The sequence below is a fragment of the Schistocerca nitens genome, chromosome 4 (genome assembly GCF_023898315.1).
Source record: "Schistocerca nitens isolate TAMUIC-IGC-003100 chromosome 4, iqSchNite1.1, whole genome shotgun sequence".
NCBI classification, from domain to species: domain Eukaryota; kingdom Metazoa; phylum Arthropoda; class Insecta; order Orthoptera; family Acrididae; genus Schistocerca; species Schistocerca nitens.
Genome location: NC_064617.1, coordinates 498,023,540 through 498,040,086, shown reverse-complemented (window position 1 = coordinate 498,040,086; position 16,547 = coordinate 498,023,540). Strand labels below are relative to the sequence as shown.

Below are 16,547 nucleotides of genomic sequence, written 5' to 3'. Positions count from 1 at the left end.
GCAACCTATATTATTAATTATCTATTGGACGTAATCCATTCTCTGACTTTCTACACAGGTTTTACCCCCTACACCTCCCTGTAGTACCACGGAAGTTATTCCACCATGTCTTAACACATGTCTTATTATCCGTTCCCTTTTTTTCTGTCTCTTCCATACGTTCCTTTCTTCGTCGATTCAGAGAACCTCCTCATTCCCTACCTTTTCAATCCACCTGATTTTCAATAGTCTTCTATAGCACCACATCTCAAATGCTTCGATTCTCTTCGGTTCCGGTTTTCTCACAGTCCATGTTTCACCACCATACTATGCAGTGTTCCGATTGCGAAAACAATCTGTTGCCACCCACCTACATAGGGAGAAATGATCCTCACGATAAAATAAGAGAAATCAGGGCTCGCACAGACAAATTTAAGTGCTCGTTTTTCTCGCGTGCCGTTCGCGAGTGGAACGATAGAGAGAGAGCTTGAAGATGGTTCATTGAACCTTCTGCCAGGCACTTTATTGTAAATAGCAGAGTAATCACGTAAATGTAGATGTACATTCTCAGAAATCTCTTCCTGAAATTAAGGCCTATATTTGATATTAGTAGACTTCTCTTGACCAGGAATTCCCTTTTTGCCAGTGCTAATCTGCTTCTTTATACCCTCCTTGTTCTATCATGGATCACTTAGCTCCAACATAAGCACTCACAACTAACAGAACACTGCCCTGGCCGCGAATGACACTGCAACGTATTGTGGGCATTGCACAGTACCGTTCGTGGTCAGCTACAAGAGCGCACCGGTAGGCTTGGCTTGCCATCTGCACTGATAAGCACGCCTTTCTCGCGGTGTTACCATATTTTTGTCCAACACCTGGAAAAAAACCACGCAGTCTGTCCACCTGTGCATCATCGTTGTACATCTGAATCATAGTTATCGATGGGTTCTATGGTCACCATGAAAGTAAACGACCTTTTAAGGCATTTTAGGTGCCCACGTTCCAGCTACTGTGAGGTCACTGATCCCAGCAGGGAATTGGTTCTTGCAAGAGGATAGCTCTCTCCATTTACACTCTTCTAAATATTCTGGATTGGCTTGACGACCCTAAAGACTATACAATACATTTTTATTGCCTTCCACAACTGCCACGTTTTTAAAGTTAAGGGGAACACTGTGGTCTAACGAGGAAAAATAAACAAAGGGCCTCTACCCTTCCTACAGGATTTCTCGGTGAATTTAAATATTTTTTGTGAGAAATAATGCCACACACGAACGTTCTTGATTTGTTTGTATAGATCCCAAGAAGGATTAAGGTCGCCTAGGACCCCAAAGACGGCCGTGTATCACATTAGATTTCTGTTCGTATTATTGTATATAGCCCCTCGGATTTACGTTGCTGTTCACACTGGCAGTTTTCTTCGTTTTACCAGCCCGAGCACCGCGGAGAGCAATAACAGCGTAACGCAGCGTTCACTTCAACGACTTGAAAACGCAGTCTACAGAACGAACGCTGGACACCAGAAGAGTCCGCGCGCTTTCGCTTTTCACTGGCTGAGCGTCACGGACCATCGAACGCGCAGCGGGCTATTGACCTCGTCACCACCAGCGTCCTCCTCAAGAAATCCACTGCCCCCACCCCTACCCGTCACGACTAAACACGGTTAAGATAAACTTATTTGCTAGCTGACTAAATACCTGTATGGAACTGTACTTGCCCTAAATTCCACTGTCCTGTCTTCACAGAAACTTTACGTTCCAGGAACACTGGAGGGATCTGTATGGTTTTGGAATTGTTTATGAATATACAAACTAAACTACTTCTGATGAACATCAGTCTTACTTTCGTTTTTGAAACATTACTGCAATGGAAATGATCAACTTCTAAATCAAGCATTCTGCCAACCATAGTTTCTCCAACATCCTCTTCCTAATCTAAATGAAGGGGCCGCTTTCTACAAGCATGGGAAGGGATCTTTCCCTCTGTAACAGAGTATGCGATGTTATGAAATTCCCGTGAAGTTTGCAAAATAAGAGACAAGTACTGGGAGAAATAAAGCTGAGAGGGAAGGTCATAAGTAGGAACAGGAAACCTTCGCAACAACGGTATTGCGAAATTAGCGGTTTTTAGCAAAAAAAAGTGACATCTGGGACTTTTACGACATATTCCGAAATTCGTAACTTTGAAATGTATAAAAATATTATATAAATAAGAAGGGCAATTTACTAATATTCGTAACTGATAGTTATCGAACGTTAAAACTGCATTTTGTTTTCTAATCTCCTCAAGGCTGAGGGTTCGTGTGTATTCTCAAAATAACGGTTCATTTTCTGCGTAACGAACTTTGATTTGACTACGTACATAGCACCGAAATTAGCTAAAAACACCACCGAATTTTGCAAAAAAAAAAAAAAAAAAAAGAGTGGGCAAAAAACATTAAATTCGGAAAAAAGCCAACAACACCGAATAAAGAGAAAACACCGAATTCGGAAAAAACAACATCCAATTTGGCAAAAATACCGAATTTTGTAAAAAATAACACTGAATATGCTCATGAACTACGATTTTTTTCCTATCCCTCGTCATTAGCCGTTCCGAGATAGAGCAGTTGGTAAAAGCAAGGCAAGTGAAAGGCAAGTTTCTGCTTTAAATTACCAGTCTCGACAAAGAGCTTTTGTCTGCTAGGAAGTTTAAACTTACAAGCTATTCCTACTTAGCTAGATACATCTGTCCACAGTTTCCTTCAATTCGCGACACTGTTGAATCATGGATATAAGGGATGGAAATCTAGACACCGTACATTGCTGATGCTCGAGGGGCGACATCCTTCCTGCTACACAAGAAGATAATGCACATACAGGAAATAATCACAGTGACTGCCTCCAAAATTGTAGATGTATCTATGACATCACAAAGAGGTCATTTGTGAGGAATCACTAACATTACCTGAAAGGCCAAAAAAAAGGCTGTAAGCTTTGTCACTAATCAAAGCTCTGCTCAGCATACTTTTTAAAAAATGAGTGACACATAATTTGCCATTTTGTCCTGCAATTACAAAAACAGGTCCCATTCTTGTTACATAGATAGTTTTAATGACACATTAGCTCAGGTCAATAACAACACATAGGTTAAAAATCAAAGTGGCTAGGTCAGAATTTGACTCATTCCATTTCAAATATGGTCACTGTTTTACTTTTCTCAGTGTATATTCTATCTTATTCCAACTAAGCTGACAGAACTTTCAGATTAGAACAGAAACTGTTTCTTCGAATATGATTTCAGAACTGCTGCTCAGTATAAATACATTGTGGTAAGACTGCATATACAAATTAAATATGAAAGCAAATCCCAAGTTTTAAAAACCACTTTATACTTCTTGGAAGATACAAAAATGTTAAATCAAGGGACAGAGTTGCAGTACCAGCTAAATTACTGCCACTGTTGGCAATGGAAAGACAACACTGACCAAGTATGTACCCTCAAAAATTAAAAATCTAGCTCCTGCTGAATACATAAACAATAAACTCTTAATGCTCCTTCTTTTTTTTTGGGGGGGGGGGGGGGCGGACACCACCACATTGCAGATAAGACTGTTTAGGAATCACCCATGCCATCATTAAGTAAGAAAGGTTTTGATACTGAAAACCTTGAAACCTGGAAATTACAGTCTTTAGTATATGATAATATCTTCCCCTTTTTTCCTCTCTAGACAACTGTAGCGTGATGAGGGACATCATTCCTTTACATAAATAAAGTATGGAAGTGGAAATCGGGAAATCATTTCCTAACATTCCCATTGTGATTTTGAATCAAGTAAATTAAAAAAGATTGTTAGTCTTCCCATGAAAAACTCTGTATTTTCCTATTGCCACTTTTAAGATACAAACAGTGGATTACTAAAAAGCATCACTCTTGCTGGACCAATTCAGCAGTTCCCCTCTCTTCTGAAGGCATGTACCCTTTCATTGTTGTCCTACATGTCATAGAATACAATCTGCAAAATATATAAAAGTAATGCAAACAAAAATAGCCTGTTTTGTGACTACAGAGTTCTGATTCTGATTGGTGAATCATCCAACAGTAAATGCTGTTACAGTCCTCTTAGCTACAAAGGCCTGCAGGAGAGAGAGAGCGAGAGAGAGAGAGAGAGAGAGAGCACCTTTCTAGTGCACTTCCGTAGGATTTCTGACAGAAATTATAAATTATTCTATGATAATAACAGAAATGCTTGGCCATATTCCTTTCAGTGTCTTTTAAGACACACATATTGTAAATATTTCTTAAATTTACGCTTCCCATGATCCAAAACGAACAGACAGTGAACTGAACAATGTAATTTGGACAGCAACACCTCTTTCAAAATAAGAAGCATTAATGTAGTCACATGTACACATACATATGAAACAAACACAGCTAAGTATCTTTCTTTGCCCAAGTGTACACCACAGTGACGTATTTATCAAATGAAAAAGTTCACTTTTTTATCCACCAGATTTATTTGCACATCAAAACTGGCCAGTTTTAAATACTTTGTCAAGATAAAGAGGAATATCCAATACAAGCCAGCAGCTTCGACCAGTGATGTAGGAAGTATGTGACAAACTCCATAAAAATGGCGACTATATGGTTTCAATGGTGATTTTTCGAATGGGCTAAGCTACAAATAGCTCTGTCACCACAACCTGGTCTTTTTCTTTCACATTTATTGGCTTTGTCAACTCTCAACCGAACTGTTATCTTGCAGCCCTACCTAGACCCCTGGAGCTACGCTACAGGTCAGTCTGTCACCACAACCAAGTGCATCCCCCCCCCCCCCCTTCACTGGTTTCATCAACTAAGTATACTGAAAAATACACACCACAGCAGCCACTAACATTACATCATTGGTCAAAGCTGACAACTAGTACAGAATATTCCTCTTGACACACTGTCATTTTTAAGTGAATGTCATTCACACAACTGGGGGTCATGTATGCTGTTTTAATTATACATAGTTGTCATTCATTAGTCATTAAACACATATGGTATTTTCCACAGAAGTATATATGGAGTATGTCTGACAAATAATATCAACAGCTCTTAAATTAATATGCTTGATTATACACTCGTTTGAATAACAGTTCATTTGAAAACATCAAAGTGGTCACAAGATGTATAAGTAATTCCAGAGAAGAAGAATATTTATTTAACAATAAAGGAAATGGCTAACTAACCAACTAACTAACTAGCAGGCAAAATGGTTCACATTTTAAGCTCTACATGATGATAGTCGTTTATACTGAGTTACCTTCATTGATGGGATTAATATAAAGCTCTACATGATTCTTCAGTTAACTCCCTTGTGTTGGCATTTGGAAAGAGGGAATCAAGTTGACAGATAGTGGTGGGAGAGATGAGACCTAAGAAGAGTTAGCAAGCTTTCATCTCTATCTTTTGTACACCTACTTAAGAGCTTTATCCTGAAGCTGTCTGTCATTTTCTATATCACAGATTGTACGACAGCTGTAGTTCCACCGTTCCACTTCATGTCTGAGACAGCTTCAAATATTATCCCAAATATTAGTTTTAATATAGTATAGCCAAGAATGTAAAATGGAAACACACATGTCATCCTGAAGGTTTCATTATAAACCACATACTTATGCAATGAACTTGTTTACACAGCACAACTAAATGCTACTATGAATTTATTGGTTTGGGGAGCCTCCCTTTTTAAAATAAATAAATAAAGAAGAAAAAAGGTCAGTAAGCAGTTAGAAAAAAGAATTTTTAAGCAAAAATAACCAATGGCACTGGCTAAACTGATTTGAAAGTAGATTGAATCAGGTGGTACTCAAATGTCCTACTGGTAATAGGCCTAATTCAATTTCTTATAAATTTTCCCAAAAGAAATGTGCATTCTACTATAGTATAGCCTACTATTACACAGTTTATGTTGCAAACAAACTTGTGGTCATGTTACGGAATTTGCCTTAATTCCAATCTAAAAAGTTAAAATGACATTATTAGATGCACACACAATGTGCTACGGACATTATGTAAAGAAGTTCCATTATAGTGAGCACATGAAAGTGACAAAAACTAATTTTAACTACACCTTACTGAAACGTAACTACGTTTTATTCTCCATATAGTAGGAGACCCCGACCCATGTCACATGTGTTACATTTCCACTGGGACATTTTAAAACTCTCAGCAAAAAGCTTTTATAACTATCATAAATATTTTCCCTGCAATTAAATTTCAGTATACTAGACGAAGGACATCAGATCTGAATTCTGGGACAACATTATCAGTAAATACTCTTTTAACAGGTTTGTAATTTGGTCTGACTTATTTAGTTCAGCCTGTACATCTTCACTCAATTCTGATAAATGTGAAGACTAATATAATTTCTTAAAAAAAAGATAAAACTATTTTCTGAAATACTAAGAATGGAGGCTGATAAATACTAGGTAGACTATTCACTTGTGCAAAAGAAGATAGGCCAATTTTTATAGTGGTCCACAAAATAGGGCCACTTTAAGTATCAAAATTAAGATCAAAGTATTCGTTTGATGAATGTGATTATTCGTGAGATGAATGTGACACCGGGACAGAAATGAAACGTTGGAATCAATCTGGAGGCACCGATGACACACACTACTGCATTTAGTATAGCTAGATTTATTAATACGTTTTCTTGTGATTTGTATTATTTTTTGTTTCTACTTACCTAAGGTAAACGCGGCATGTAGAATTATTAATTCTCTTGTCACTAGCATGTCGTCTTCTATCTTCAAACAAATCCTTAATTGCTGTCACACCAAGAACAAACAACACAGGTATCATTGCTATCTCCTTGCCAAAAGCATTGATTGCAGGAAACCAGTTCAATAAGACTATGAAGATAAAATAGAGATTGGCCACACGATGAAATTGTTCTAGTAAATTTTTTGGCAAAAATGACAGTAGAGTATACTTGGTTGTCCTGATTTTGTTGTCAGGACTCTTTCCATTCGGGTGCAATTTCTTTGGCGTGTGGGGTGGTACCAAATGGTTCGGAACAACGGTACGACAACGTGACCCTTCAACGTCTGTTTTTCCCCCACGTCTGAGAACATAGGACTGGAATTGTGTCCACAGGTTTGGTGTTCCGCTCTGTCTCAGTGTATAAATAGATTCTGACCTAGACGCTTGCCTAGAATGTCCATGAGTTTTCGCAACGCTTCCAGCGCCGGGGATGCTTTCTGTGTCCCTGTGACCCGGAGGAAGAATGAAATCAGTCTTTGAACCCACACGAGAATGACCTTTCTGAAATCCAACTGTTCCACCATCGCTTATTTGCCCCTGAGAAAAAGCTCGCTGGTGGCCCCGATTCTGCTTCAACGCCGACGGTCGGCCAATGACGCCAACGGAGCTCGCTGATGATACTGCCCCTGTTCCGACAGCACCGTGGCTTGCACTTCGAGCGTGTCCTTTGAATACGGTTGCTGAAGTAGTCTGAGTATCTCTCGTTACACTGCTCAGGTCGTCTGACATCATAGTCGACGGCATTGCACGGGATGCTGGAAATATGTAAGTGGCACACTGATGATTGTCTTCCTGCTGGTTGTTCTCCCCACTGTACAATGATTGCATCTTTGAACATCTGTGAAAAATTGAAATAGTACAGATTTAGTGGCAACTACACAATGTAAACTAAATTCCTAAAGCTATAATTGAATATAATGATGGACCTTCACATGTCTTTATTTTGTCGGTGTTTGTAATAATAATAATATAAATAATATGCTAAATTACAAAAAAAATCATAAGAATATTACCTTCCACCTCATTCCTCCTTCCTACAGAGTCCAATAGGTAGTCGCATTTATTACTAAATAGCGACTAAGCGAAAGCATTTCATTTGCTGTCACATAACTGAAACCACATCAACACCGCATACCTCCTCAACACACCTCAACGCTACCATCAGCCACACTAGCACAGACGTTGCTTGTTATCATAACATTTTGCGCGAGCCTTCTCCAGAGGTGGGGAAACGACCAATCACATCACATAAACACAACGCGTGGGAAGATAAAAATATATCTTTGCTTTAAGTTCTCAGCGAAAGATGTTTTGTTGTCGTATTTTCAACTTTTACTCGATGATTCTCTATCTTCTCAGAGACCAATATTTTTTTGGCAGTATCGTTATCTTTCAGTAAAACATTGGGAACAGAAGAAAGCTGCAAGAGACACAACGGGATAAATTTCACGTGTTTCCTATCGTAGCAGCTGGGTATATTAAGGCCCTATAGGAAGATGTATGTACAGCAATATATTTCATAAATGAGCCACTCGCCCAACTGCTACAGTTCGCAATTTGTTGAAAGAAGGCTGCAGCATAAAAAGCTTCGAAACTCTCCGCACGAGTCATGCTAGCGCGAATACGTCTACGCCGCCATGCAATAGTGCCAACGCTGCGAAGTTTCATTACAAACAATGAATTCAGTAATATATCGTTATTAACATTCATGTTTCTGAATAAATAAGTATTATTTTTGCCTTTTCATGATAATTACACTACTGACAGATTTCTAGAAGTCGATTAAAATATATCTGCAAATTTATTTCGAAAGTTATATATTGCTTAATGTAAAGATATTTCTACGGTATTGATAAACTAAATGCTCTCTTATGTAGTATAAATATGAAACTCACTCTCAATAGCAATTAATATGAAATATAATTTTTGTTGTATGTAGAATTAGAATTCAAATGAAATGCACAATTATCCGAAATAATTTTGTCAAAAAGGAAAAAAAATGATTTAAGTATTTTACAGCCATCCTGAGCATTAATTAGCATTACACTTGTGATAAATGATACTATTTTTGAAAGGTAATTTTTGGCCTGTTAGGTTGGATACGGGAAGCACTGAAAATTGACCTACGGTTGGCGTTCCACAGGAAACGGGTGGTTATCGTAGACTGCAGGTTTTGTAAGTGACATTTGGTGCCGTATATTGCGTTTGTGTTCATAATGGATGAAGAATACGACGCAATTGTTCTCGGAACGGGACTGAAGGAATGTATTATTAGTGGTATGCTGTCTGTTTCCGGTAAGAAAGTACTACACGTTGATCGGAACAAGTACTACGGTGGCGAGTCGGCCTCCATCACACCGCTGGAAGAACTTTTTGCACGTTTCGGTGCTCCTTCTCCTGGTGAAACCTACGGAAGAGGTAGAGACTGGAATGTGGATCTCATCCCGAAATTTTTGATGGCAAATGGCTCCTTAGTAAAGTTGTTGATTCATACTGGAGTTACACGATATCTAGAATTCAAATCTGTAGAAGGTAGCTATGTTTACAAAGGTGGCAAAATTTCGAAGGTTCCTGTCGACCAGAAAGAAGCATTAGCTTCTGATTTGATGGGAATGTTTGAGAAGCGGCGCTTTCGCAATTTTCTTGTATATGTCCAGGATCTGAAAGAAGATGATCCGAAAACTTGGAAAGAAACAGATCCGAATACATGTACAATGCAGCAGTTATATGACAAATTCGGTCTTGACAAGAACACACAAGATTTTACGGGACACGCATTAGCATTGTACAGAGATGACGATTATTTGAATCGTAGCGCAATCGAAACGATTCGCAGGATTAAGTTGTATAGTGATTCCTTGTCCCGGTATGGAAAATCTCCGTATTTGTACCCGATGTACGGTCTTGGAGAGCTACCTCAGGGGTTCGCTCGTCTTAGTGCAATATATGGCGGTACGTACATGCTTGACAAGCCAATTGATGAAATTGTTTTGGAAAACGGCCGTGTCGTTGGTGTACGATCAGGGGAAGAAGTGGCACGTTGTAAACAAGTGTATTGCGATCCGTCGTACGTCCCAGACAAGGTGAAAAAGACGGGCCAGGTCATTCGCTGTATCTGTCTCATGGATCATCCAGTACCAAATACAAGGGATGCTCTGTCAACACAGATCATCATTCCTCAGAAGCAAGTGGGACGTAAGTCTGATATATATGTGTCACTTGTAAGTTTCACTCACCAGGTAGCAGCCAAGGGTTGGTTCATTGCTATGGTTTCAACCACCGTTGAATCTGAGAACCCTGAAGCAGAAATCAGACCTGGTTTGGATTTGCTTGGCCCTATACGTCAAAAATTTGTCAGTGTAAGCGATTACTACGAGCCAACAGACTTGGGGAGTGAAAGTCAGATATTTATTTCCACATCATACGATGCCACTACTCATTTTGAAACAACTTGTCTGGATGTATTGGACATTTTCCGCCGAGGTACAGGTGAAGATTTCGATTTTTCAAAAGTTAAGCTTGATCTTGGTGATGAGGAACAGTAAGTTCTTTCGAATTGGTGTGCATATTTATATGAAAGTTACTCATGGCACATACCTGAATAAGTCATTCAAAGTTTTAACCCAAATGTTAGTCCAATATCTGAGAGTTTAAGCTTTTTTTAAAACACAAAACTTTGTTTTGCTGACCTTGTATGGCATAATCTCTATTATAAATATATATTATAAATATTCATTGCTGTCAGCAGTAGAGGAATCATTTAGATAAACAGCTATTTAAACTGAATGCAGTTGTATTTAAAATGTAGATTTTGGTAGCACATAAATGCAATGTGTGGGTGCAGGTACTGCTTAAGCCATATCCTGGTGAATACATTGTTTATTTAAGAGAGCACTATCCTGATTTATTGTAAAGTGTTTTGTATTGTTATACTTTGTATACATATGTGTAAACAAAAACAGGTTTTTGTATATTTTCTTGTGAAAGTCGTGTACTGTATGAATTTTAACTGCTTAGCTCTTGTTATGCTGTTTGTAATAGGTCAAAATGTATGAATGTTGCTGGCAGGTGTAGATCTTATGCAGCTCTGAAGTTGCTGTCCTGTATTCTGTTCATGTGGTATTGAAAATTATTCTAGCCTGTGAAAATGCATTTAGACAGTATAAAATAAGAACTCTTCTAGGCAATAAAAGGAAGATTGTTTTCGAAATGGTTGTTAAGTTATTGCTTGTTGGAACATTTGTTTATTTGTAGCGGGAATGTGTGGAAGAGATGTCTTTGAAAAATATTGCTTCAGTTAAGGAGTAAATAACAGAAATTATAAAGATGCATGAGATAGTTTTGTTTTATTGTACTACTTAAGGAGGAAATAAAACTTTGTCAAGGTAAAAGATTTTTTTTACATAACTGCTACTACCATTCTACATTTTCCTGTTTAAGTTTTTTTGCAGCTTTACTTTAAATTTTTTTGGGGCACAACATAAAAATTTCAGATGTGTCTTTTTAGCTGTGGTGTGATGATGCTGAAATTGTGTGTCTTGTGGGGGTGGTTGTCGTGTAAAAGCTCAGACGTGGAATATTTTGTGTGTGTGTGTGTGTGTGTGTGTGTGTGTGTGTGTGTGTGTCATTGGTGCTGTCACTTCATTGATTACTATATCACCATGCAAGATGTTTGGAGGAATAATGATACTGAATTGGTCAGATATGGTATGTATGGTCACAATTTCATGAACTGCATGTAAGTAATAACTCTTGATTTCAGTATTATTGTGCTGGTTGGCAAACTTCATTAAACATTGTATTGCTTTCTTCTTATTCCTTAGCTGTTTCAGTGAAAGGAGCAAATTATAAAACGTTCTTAGTTATTGTGTATTGATTTTATCTCCCTGTCGTAAATGAGGAATTGTTTTTGATTGCTTAAAACTAAGTCTGTTAGTTGTGCCCTGTTCCTTTATGTTGGTTTCTAATGGGCTATGTAATTTAAATATCTACACTTGCATAGGTACTCTGCAAACCATTGTGAAGCGTATGTTAGAGGATATTTAGCATGGTAGCGTATGACATGACATACTTTCCCCTCTTGGAGTTATGTATGTAGAGCAGGAAAAATGGCTGCCTACATGCATCTGTTTACACTGTAATTAATCTTGTTTTTGTGGGTCTTGTGGGATTGATATTATCAGGCTAAAATATATTTCCAGAGCATTACAGTAGCTGTTGTCGTAATACCAGACAGAATAGATGTCACGATAGTTCATTTTGCAGTATGATACAATAGTGTCTTCTTAAGTGGTTGAAGGCTACACCTTAAATTGCCAACAGGTGAATGAATACTCAAAATATGTAATATAATAAATTGTTACAAGACAAACCGCAGGAAAAAATAACTTAATATAATAAATTGTTAAAAAACAAACTGCAGGAAAAAATAGCACCATAGGCAGCATAGTTCAAAGTGCGTGTCCAGGTTGCAGTACAGTGTCCACTGCTGAAACACATTTCAAACATAAAATCAAGTAATGAATGAGAAATATCTTTCTATTATTCCAACCACTTATAAGGTATTATTACTTCCTTATTTTTAAACATATTACAAGCTTCTGTGAAACTTCATGTACAAAATACACAAGCTAGTTCCCACAAATTGTTTCAATTATTTCTAGTTATTAATTCAGTTATTTAAAAAAAAATGGCATTTGCAACTCACCATTTTATTACATAAAACTAAACTGCCTGTTAGTTGCCCAAGTTTCAGTTACCCAAAGGCAAAAATTTTAACGTAAAATAGCTTACACCAGTGATCCAGATTCTAACAAGCTATACTTTGATACTTCATGGTAGATGGGCAAGGGAGTCACTTTGCAAACTTCTTTACTTTAATAATGGTCATTATGCAGTGCATGTATGATACACATTGTTGAATCTTGGTATTGTCTTGCAAATCAGTTTGATACAGATTTTCCTAAGAACCAGAAACCTCGTATATTCAAGTAAAAGTAGGTAAGGAAAGAGTTGATCATATAATTTGCACCTCATTCAGATCATTGCATTTCATTGATCTCTGGTATTTCGAAAATGCATCTATGCGTGTTGCGTTTATTAAAGATGCACAAGTACTCTGTGGTGTATATTCAACACTTACTACTACTACTACTACTACTACCACTACTACTGCTACTGCTAACACAATATTGTAGAATTCAAACCAACCTTAGATTAATCATTGCTTTATTTTGACATTGTTTCACTGTGGATGAGGTGACTTACAAATGTAAGCTGTGAATTAGTGCTCACAGTTCTAATGTCAATAAACAGTTTTTGAGTTCTGTTGTGATGTTTTGATAAAGAGGCTGTAATATAGTCCAGATCAGTTGTTTCATGCTGCTTTATTACAGTTAGTGCAATTTATCACTGAACTGCTATTATGAAGTCTCTTTCAAAATGAAAATGCTTCAGATTACACACAAATAGCAAAAAGAGTCCTCAGACGTACCCAAAAGTCACCTCAGGTGCATGACCTAGCCAGTGTCTTTCTTTAGTTTCCATTGTCTGCTTGGTTCTGTGTTAAGGAATTGCATTAATTAGTTTTGCCAAGTCATGTTAGTGATATTAATGTAGTGTAGGATTCAGTAGCTAGCAGATATGGTAGGGGACGTACGGAGCTCCCCGATTTACATCTTGAGACAGAACTTTAATTACATAACATGCACTTTGATATGCCCATTAAAGTGGCTGCTCCTTTGTGGTAGAGAGATATGCAGAAAGTGATTGTGCTCAGATAATCTTGTCACGTGTATTACATCAGTGCAGAGCAGGAATAATTAAAGCAATATTAGGGCGGAATGACTAAACTGTAGACACCAAAATAATTAAGAGACCAGCCAACATAACACCATTGCATTGTGGACAGATTTATTATGTCTGGGACTACTTTGCATTTGACAGCTCATGGTTACTATGTGGGAATGAAAAACGGGAAAAAGCCAGTTTTATGTGAACTTATATACCAAAGATTACTGCTGAAACGGATTTAATTCATGTACCAGGTAATACATGTTCACCACAAACAAGATCACTTGCCTTAAAAACATTACCAAATATTGCAAAGGTATCTTCAGCTTTTGTAAAGGTGTGCAGCAGTGTTACAAGCACATATATTTTAAAACTAACTGATGTAATCAGGTACTGTTCTAGTCATTGATAGATGTGGGGGGGGGGGGGGGGGGGGGTGCCTCTGAATTGTAAGATAAACCTTCAGGATACTGTTTCTCCATAAATAATGAAAATTAATATTTGTACGAAATTCTTCTTCCAGACCTGTTAATAACAATGTACTTGCAAAAATTTTAGCATTTTCTTTGAATGGTCTGTACAGCTTCGTATTTGATTTGTAATGCATCTGAACTTTTATGCTTGTAATGTAACAGATTAACTTACTCCAGATTCAACACATCAGAGGCAGCAATTTTTGCTAATCACACTAACTAGTACTGCTGTGGTGTTACTGTGCTCTTCAGTCAGAAGTCTGGTGTGTTGAAGGCTCCACGATTCCCTCACCTGTGTAAGTTTCTTTATCTCTACCTAACTACTGCAACCTATATCCATTTGAGTCTGCTTATGTAACAAAGTATTGGTCTCCATCTACAATTTTTATCTTTCAAGCTTGTTTCCATTACCAGGCTGACAATTTCTTATTGTCTCTAGATGTCCTGTCAACAGATCCCTCCTTTTATTCAAGTGAAGGCTGTAGATAACAATTAATTCACTTATGATGATTATAATATGATGATAAATTTTACAGCCACCTGTGATTATAGAATGTCTCTTAATTGTTTTTCCCCATTCCTCTCAAGCTCTCTATAACTCTCCAGGAATATTCTTATGGTACATTGATGAATAGATTTCCTATAGCCAAGGATCTAGTGGTAGCCGTATGTTTCTCCTGCCCCCCCCCCCCCCCCCCCCCCCTCATTCAGTACCTAATCCAGTATGCTCATTGGAAATATGTCATTTCTCAGCCTTTGAACATGTTAATACCATCCTAGTTTTCTGTGGTTGAATAAAATCAGTAACTTGGTATGGAATAAAAACTTCGATTTTTGAAGCATTCAGATTACGTAAAAATGTCATAATCTTTAAATTCTTTAAACCGCTCTTGTTGTAAAATCACTGTTAGATCACTGCCATAAGTTAAATCACAAGCATCTATGTAATTGTGGCTGGAGAGAAATTAAATTCAAGAGCCTCAGTTTCTTGCAAAAAGCAGTTTTTCCCCTCAAGCATTTCACAGAATAAATAACTTCATAATTAATAGAATGCTGCTAAAATATATACAAAAATACTTACAAAACCTATAAAAACCACAAAAATAAGATTTACCATTTATTTACACAATACATTACAAAGAGAGACTCATTAAACTACTGTGAGGAAATAAAATATGGAATAAAAGAAGGATGCCACAGGAAAGCTTGAAAACTCAAGTAGTATAATCTGTGGTTTACCACTCACTTTTTAGTTCTGACAGAAAAATAGACTTTGCAGAACAGTGCACATCTGCCTGTGCAATGAATAGGGAAGTGACACCCAAATCTTGTGACCACCGCGATACAAGTATTGTTTACGTGCAGATGTTGAACTGATGAACTCCAAGCATTAAACAGTGAAACTCTTGAGCACTATTTTAAATACTAACCCTGGGGGAGATAAAGATCAAAAAAGAAGTGTTCATATAGGTGTACAATGAAATTATCTATCATTCTTTATAGTCCATGCGGAATGGATATGAAAGGGACAGTCAGATAAAAATGAGATGAATGGAAAAAAGTAAGTAAATTATTTATTATTTCAATAGTAATTGCAATAGCTGTTAATACATTTATCTCACTGTGAGACAAGATGTGTTCCTTTTGCGGAAAAATGTTTGCGGTTGCCTACAGAACCATGATTGTACCAGGGTGTGCACCTCTTCGTCAGAAGCAAATTGACAGCCATGAATACTCTTGCTTCAGTGCTCCAAAAATATGGAAATTGCATGGAGAGAGATCAGGATTGTATGAGTATGTATAACAGCTTCTTAGTGAAATATTTGCATGTTACCTGAAACAACATTGGCAAGATGCGGACTCTCCCACTTGTGGCCAAGTTTGTTTTAAGTATACTACAGGGGCCGTTTTGGGTCATATAAAAGCAAGGCAGGGTACTGTCAATAGTAGATTTCTGTGCTTACAAATACATCAGAAAAATTGTTGGCCTTACAGGAGACTGAATGTCATACCAGTATGCAAGTTCAAGAGAAAAATCTTGGTATGTTGGGCGCATTGATAAGCCCATCTATTTATTAACCATCCTTTCTACAGATTATCTGACCATCTAGATTCATGGACTGAAAAGTTCCATGAGCTACGTGGCAAGTAACAGACTTCATTGTAAAGCTGCGTGACAAGTAGAAGTGTACTGTAAACTGGACTTGGTATTTACAGGTGTAGGTATGTATTTTCCAATAAGAATTAAGCTACTAATAGTGGATAAATGACAGCTCTCTAGTACAGCTGAGAAAGCAGCAGCTTATTTCAAAGTAGCAGCTTTCTTTTTAATTTACATAATTCAATTTAGATGGAATAAGCATGAAAACAATATGCCATGTAGTGATTTTATATTGTTAATACAGTATATAGATTTATTTTGTGTAGTTTCCTTGTCTTTTGTTAATATATACTTTGACTTATTCCACATCCTTGAAGATTCTGCTTGTTGACAGAATCTGCAGAATG

The 16,547-nt window shown here is 37.4% G+C and overlaps 2 protein-coding genes across 4 annotated transcripts in view; one reads left to right on the top strand and one right to left on the bottom strand.

Moving 5' to 3' along the window:
* Positions 1 to 7,957, bottom strand: part of LOC126251324 (phospholipid-transporting ATPase VA) — a 397,256-nt gene extending 389,299 nt beyond the window's left edge. For all 3 annotated transcript variants that reach the window (XM_049951657.1, XM_049951658.1, XM_049951659.1), the window contains exons 1-2: positions 7,788 to 7,957; positions 6,698 to 7,612 (exon numbers count right to left, since the gene is read on the bottom strand). In XM_049951657.1, the coding sequence (XP_049807614.1) occupies positions 6,698 to 7,602 (905 nt within the window). In that variant the 5' untranslated portion in view covers positions 7,603 to 7,612; positions 7,788 to 7,957. The remainder of the gene's footprint in view (positions 1 to 6,697; positions 7,613 to 7,787) is intronic.
* A 930-nt stretch (positions 7,958 to 8,887) lies between these two features.
* Positions 8,888 to 10,984, top strand: LOC126252559 (rab GDP dissociation inhibitor alpha). Its single transcript, XM_049953460.1, has one exon. The coding sequence runs from the start codon at positions 8,991 to 8,993 to the stop codon at positions 10,317 to 10,319; it is 1,329 nt and encodes a 442-aa protein (XP_049809417.1). The 5' UTR covers positions 8,888 to 8,990; the 3' UTR covers positions 10,320 to 10,984.
* The last annotated feature ends 5,563 nt before the right edge of the window (positions 10,985 to 16,547 follow it).

Excerpts from the sequence above, each read along its gene's own strand:
- LOC126252559 (XM_049953460.1), top strand. The coding sequence starts at position 8,991 with ATGGATGAAGAATACGACGCAATTGTTCTCGGAACGGGACTGAAGGAA.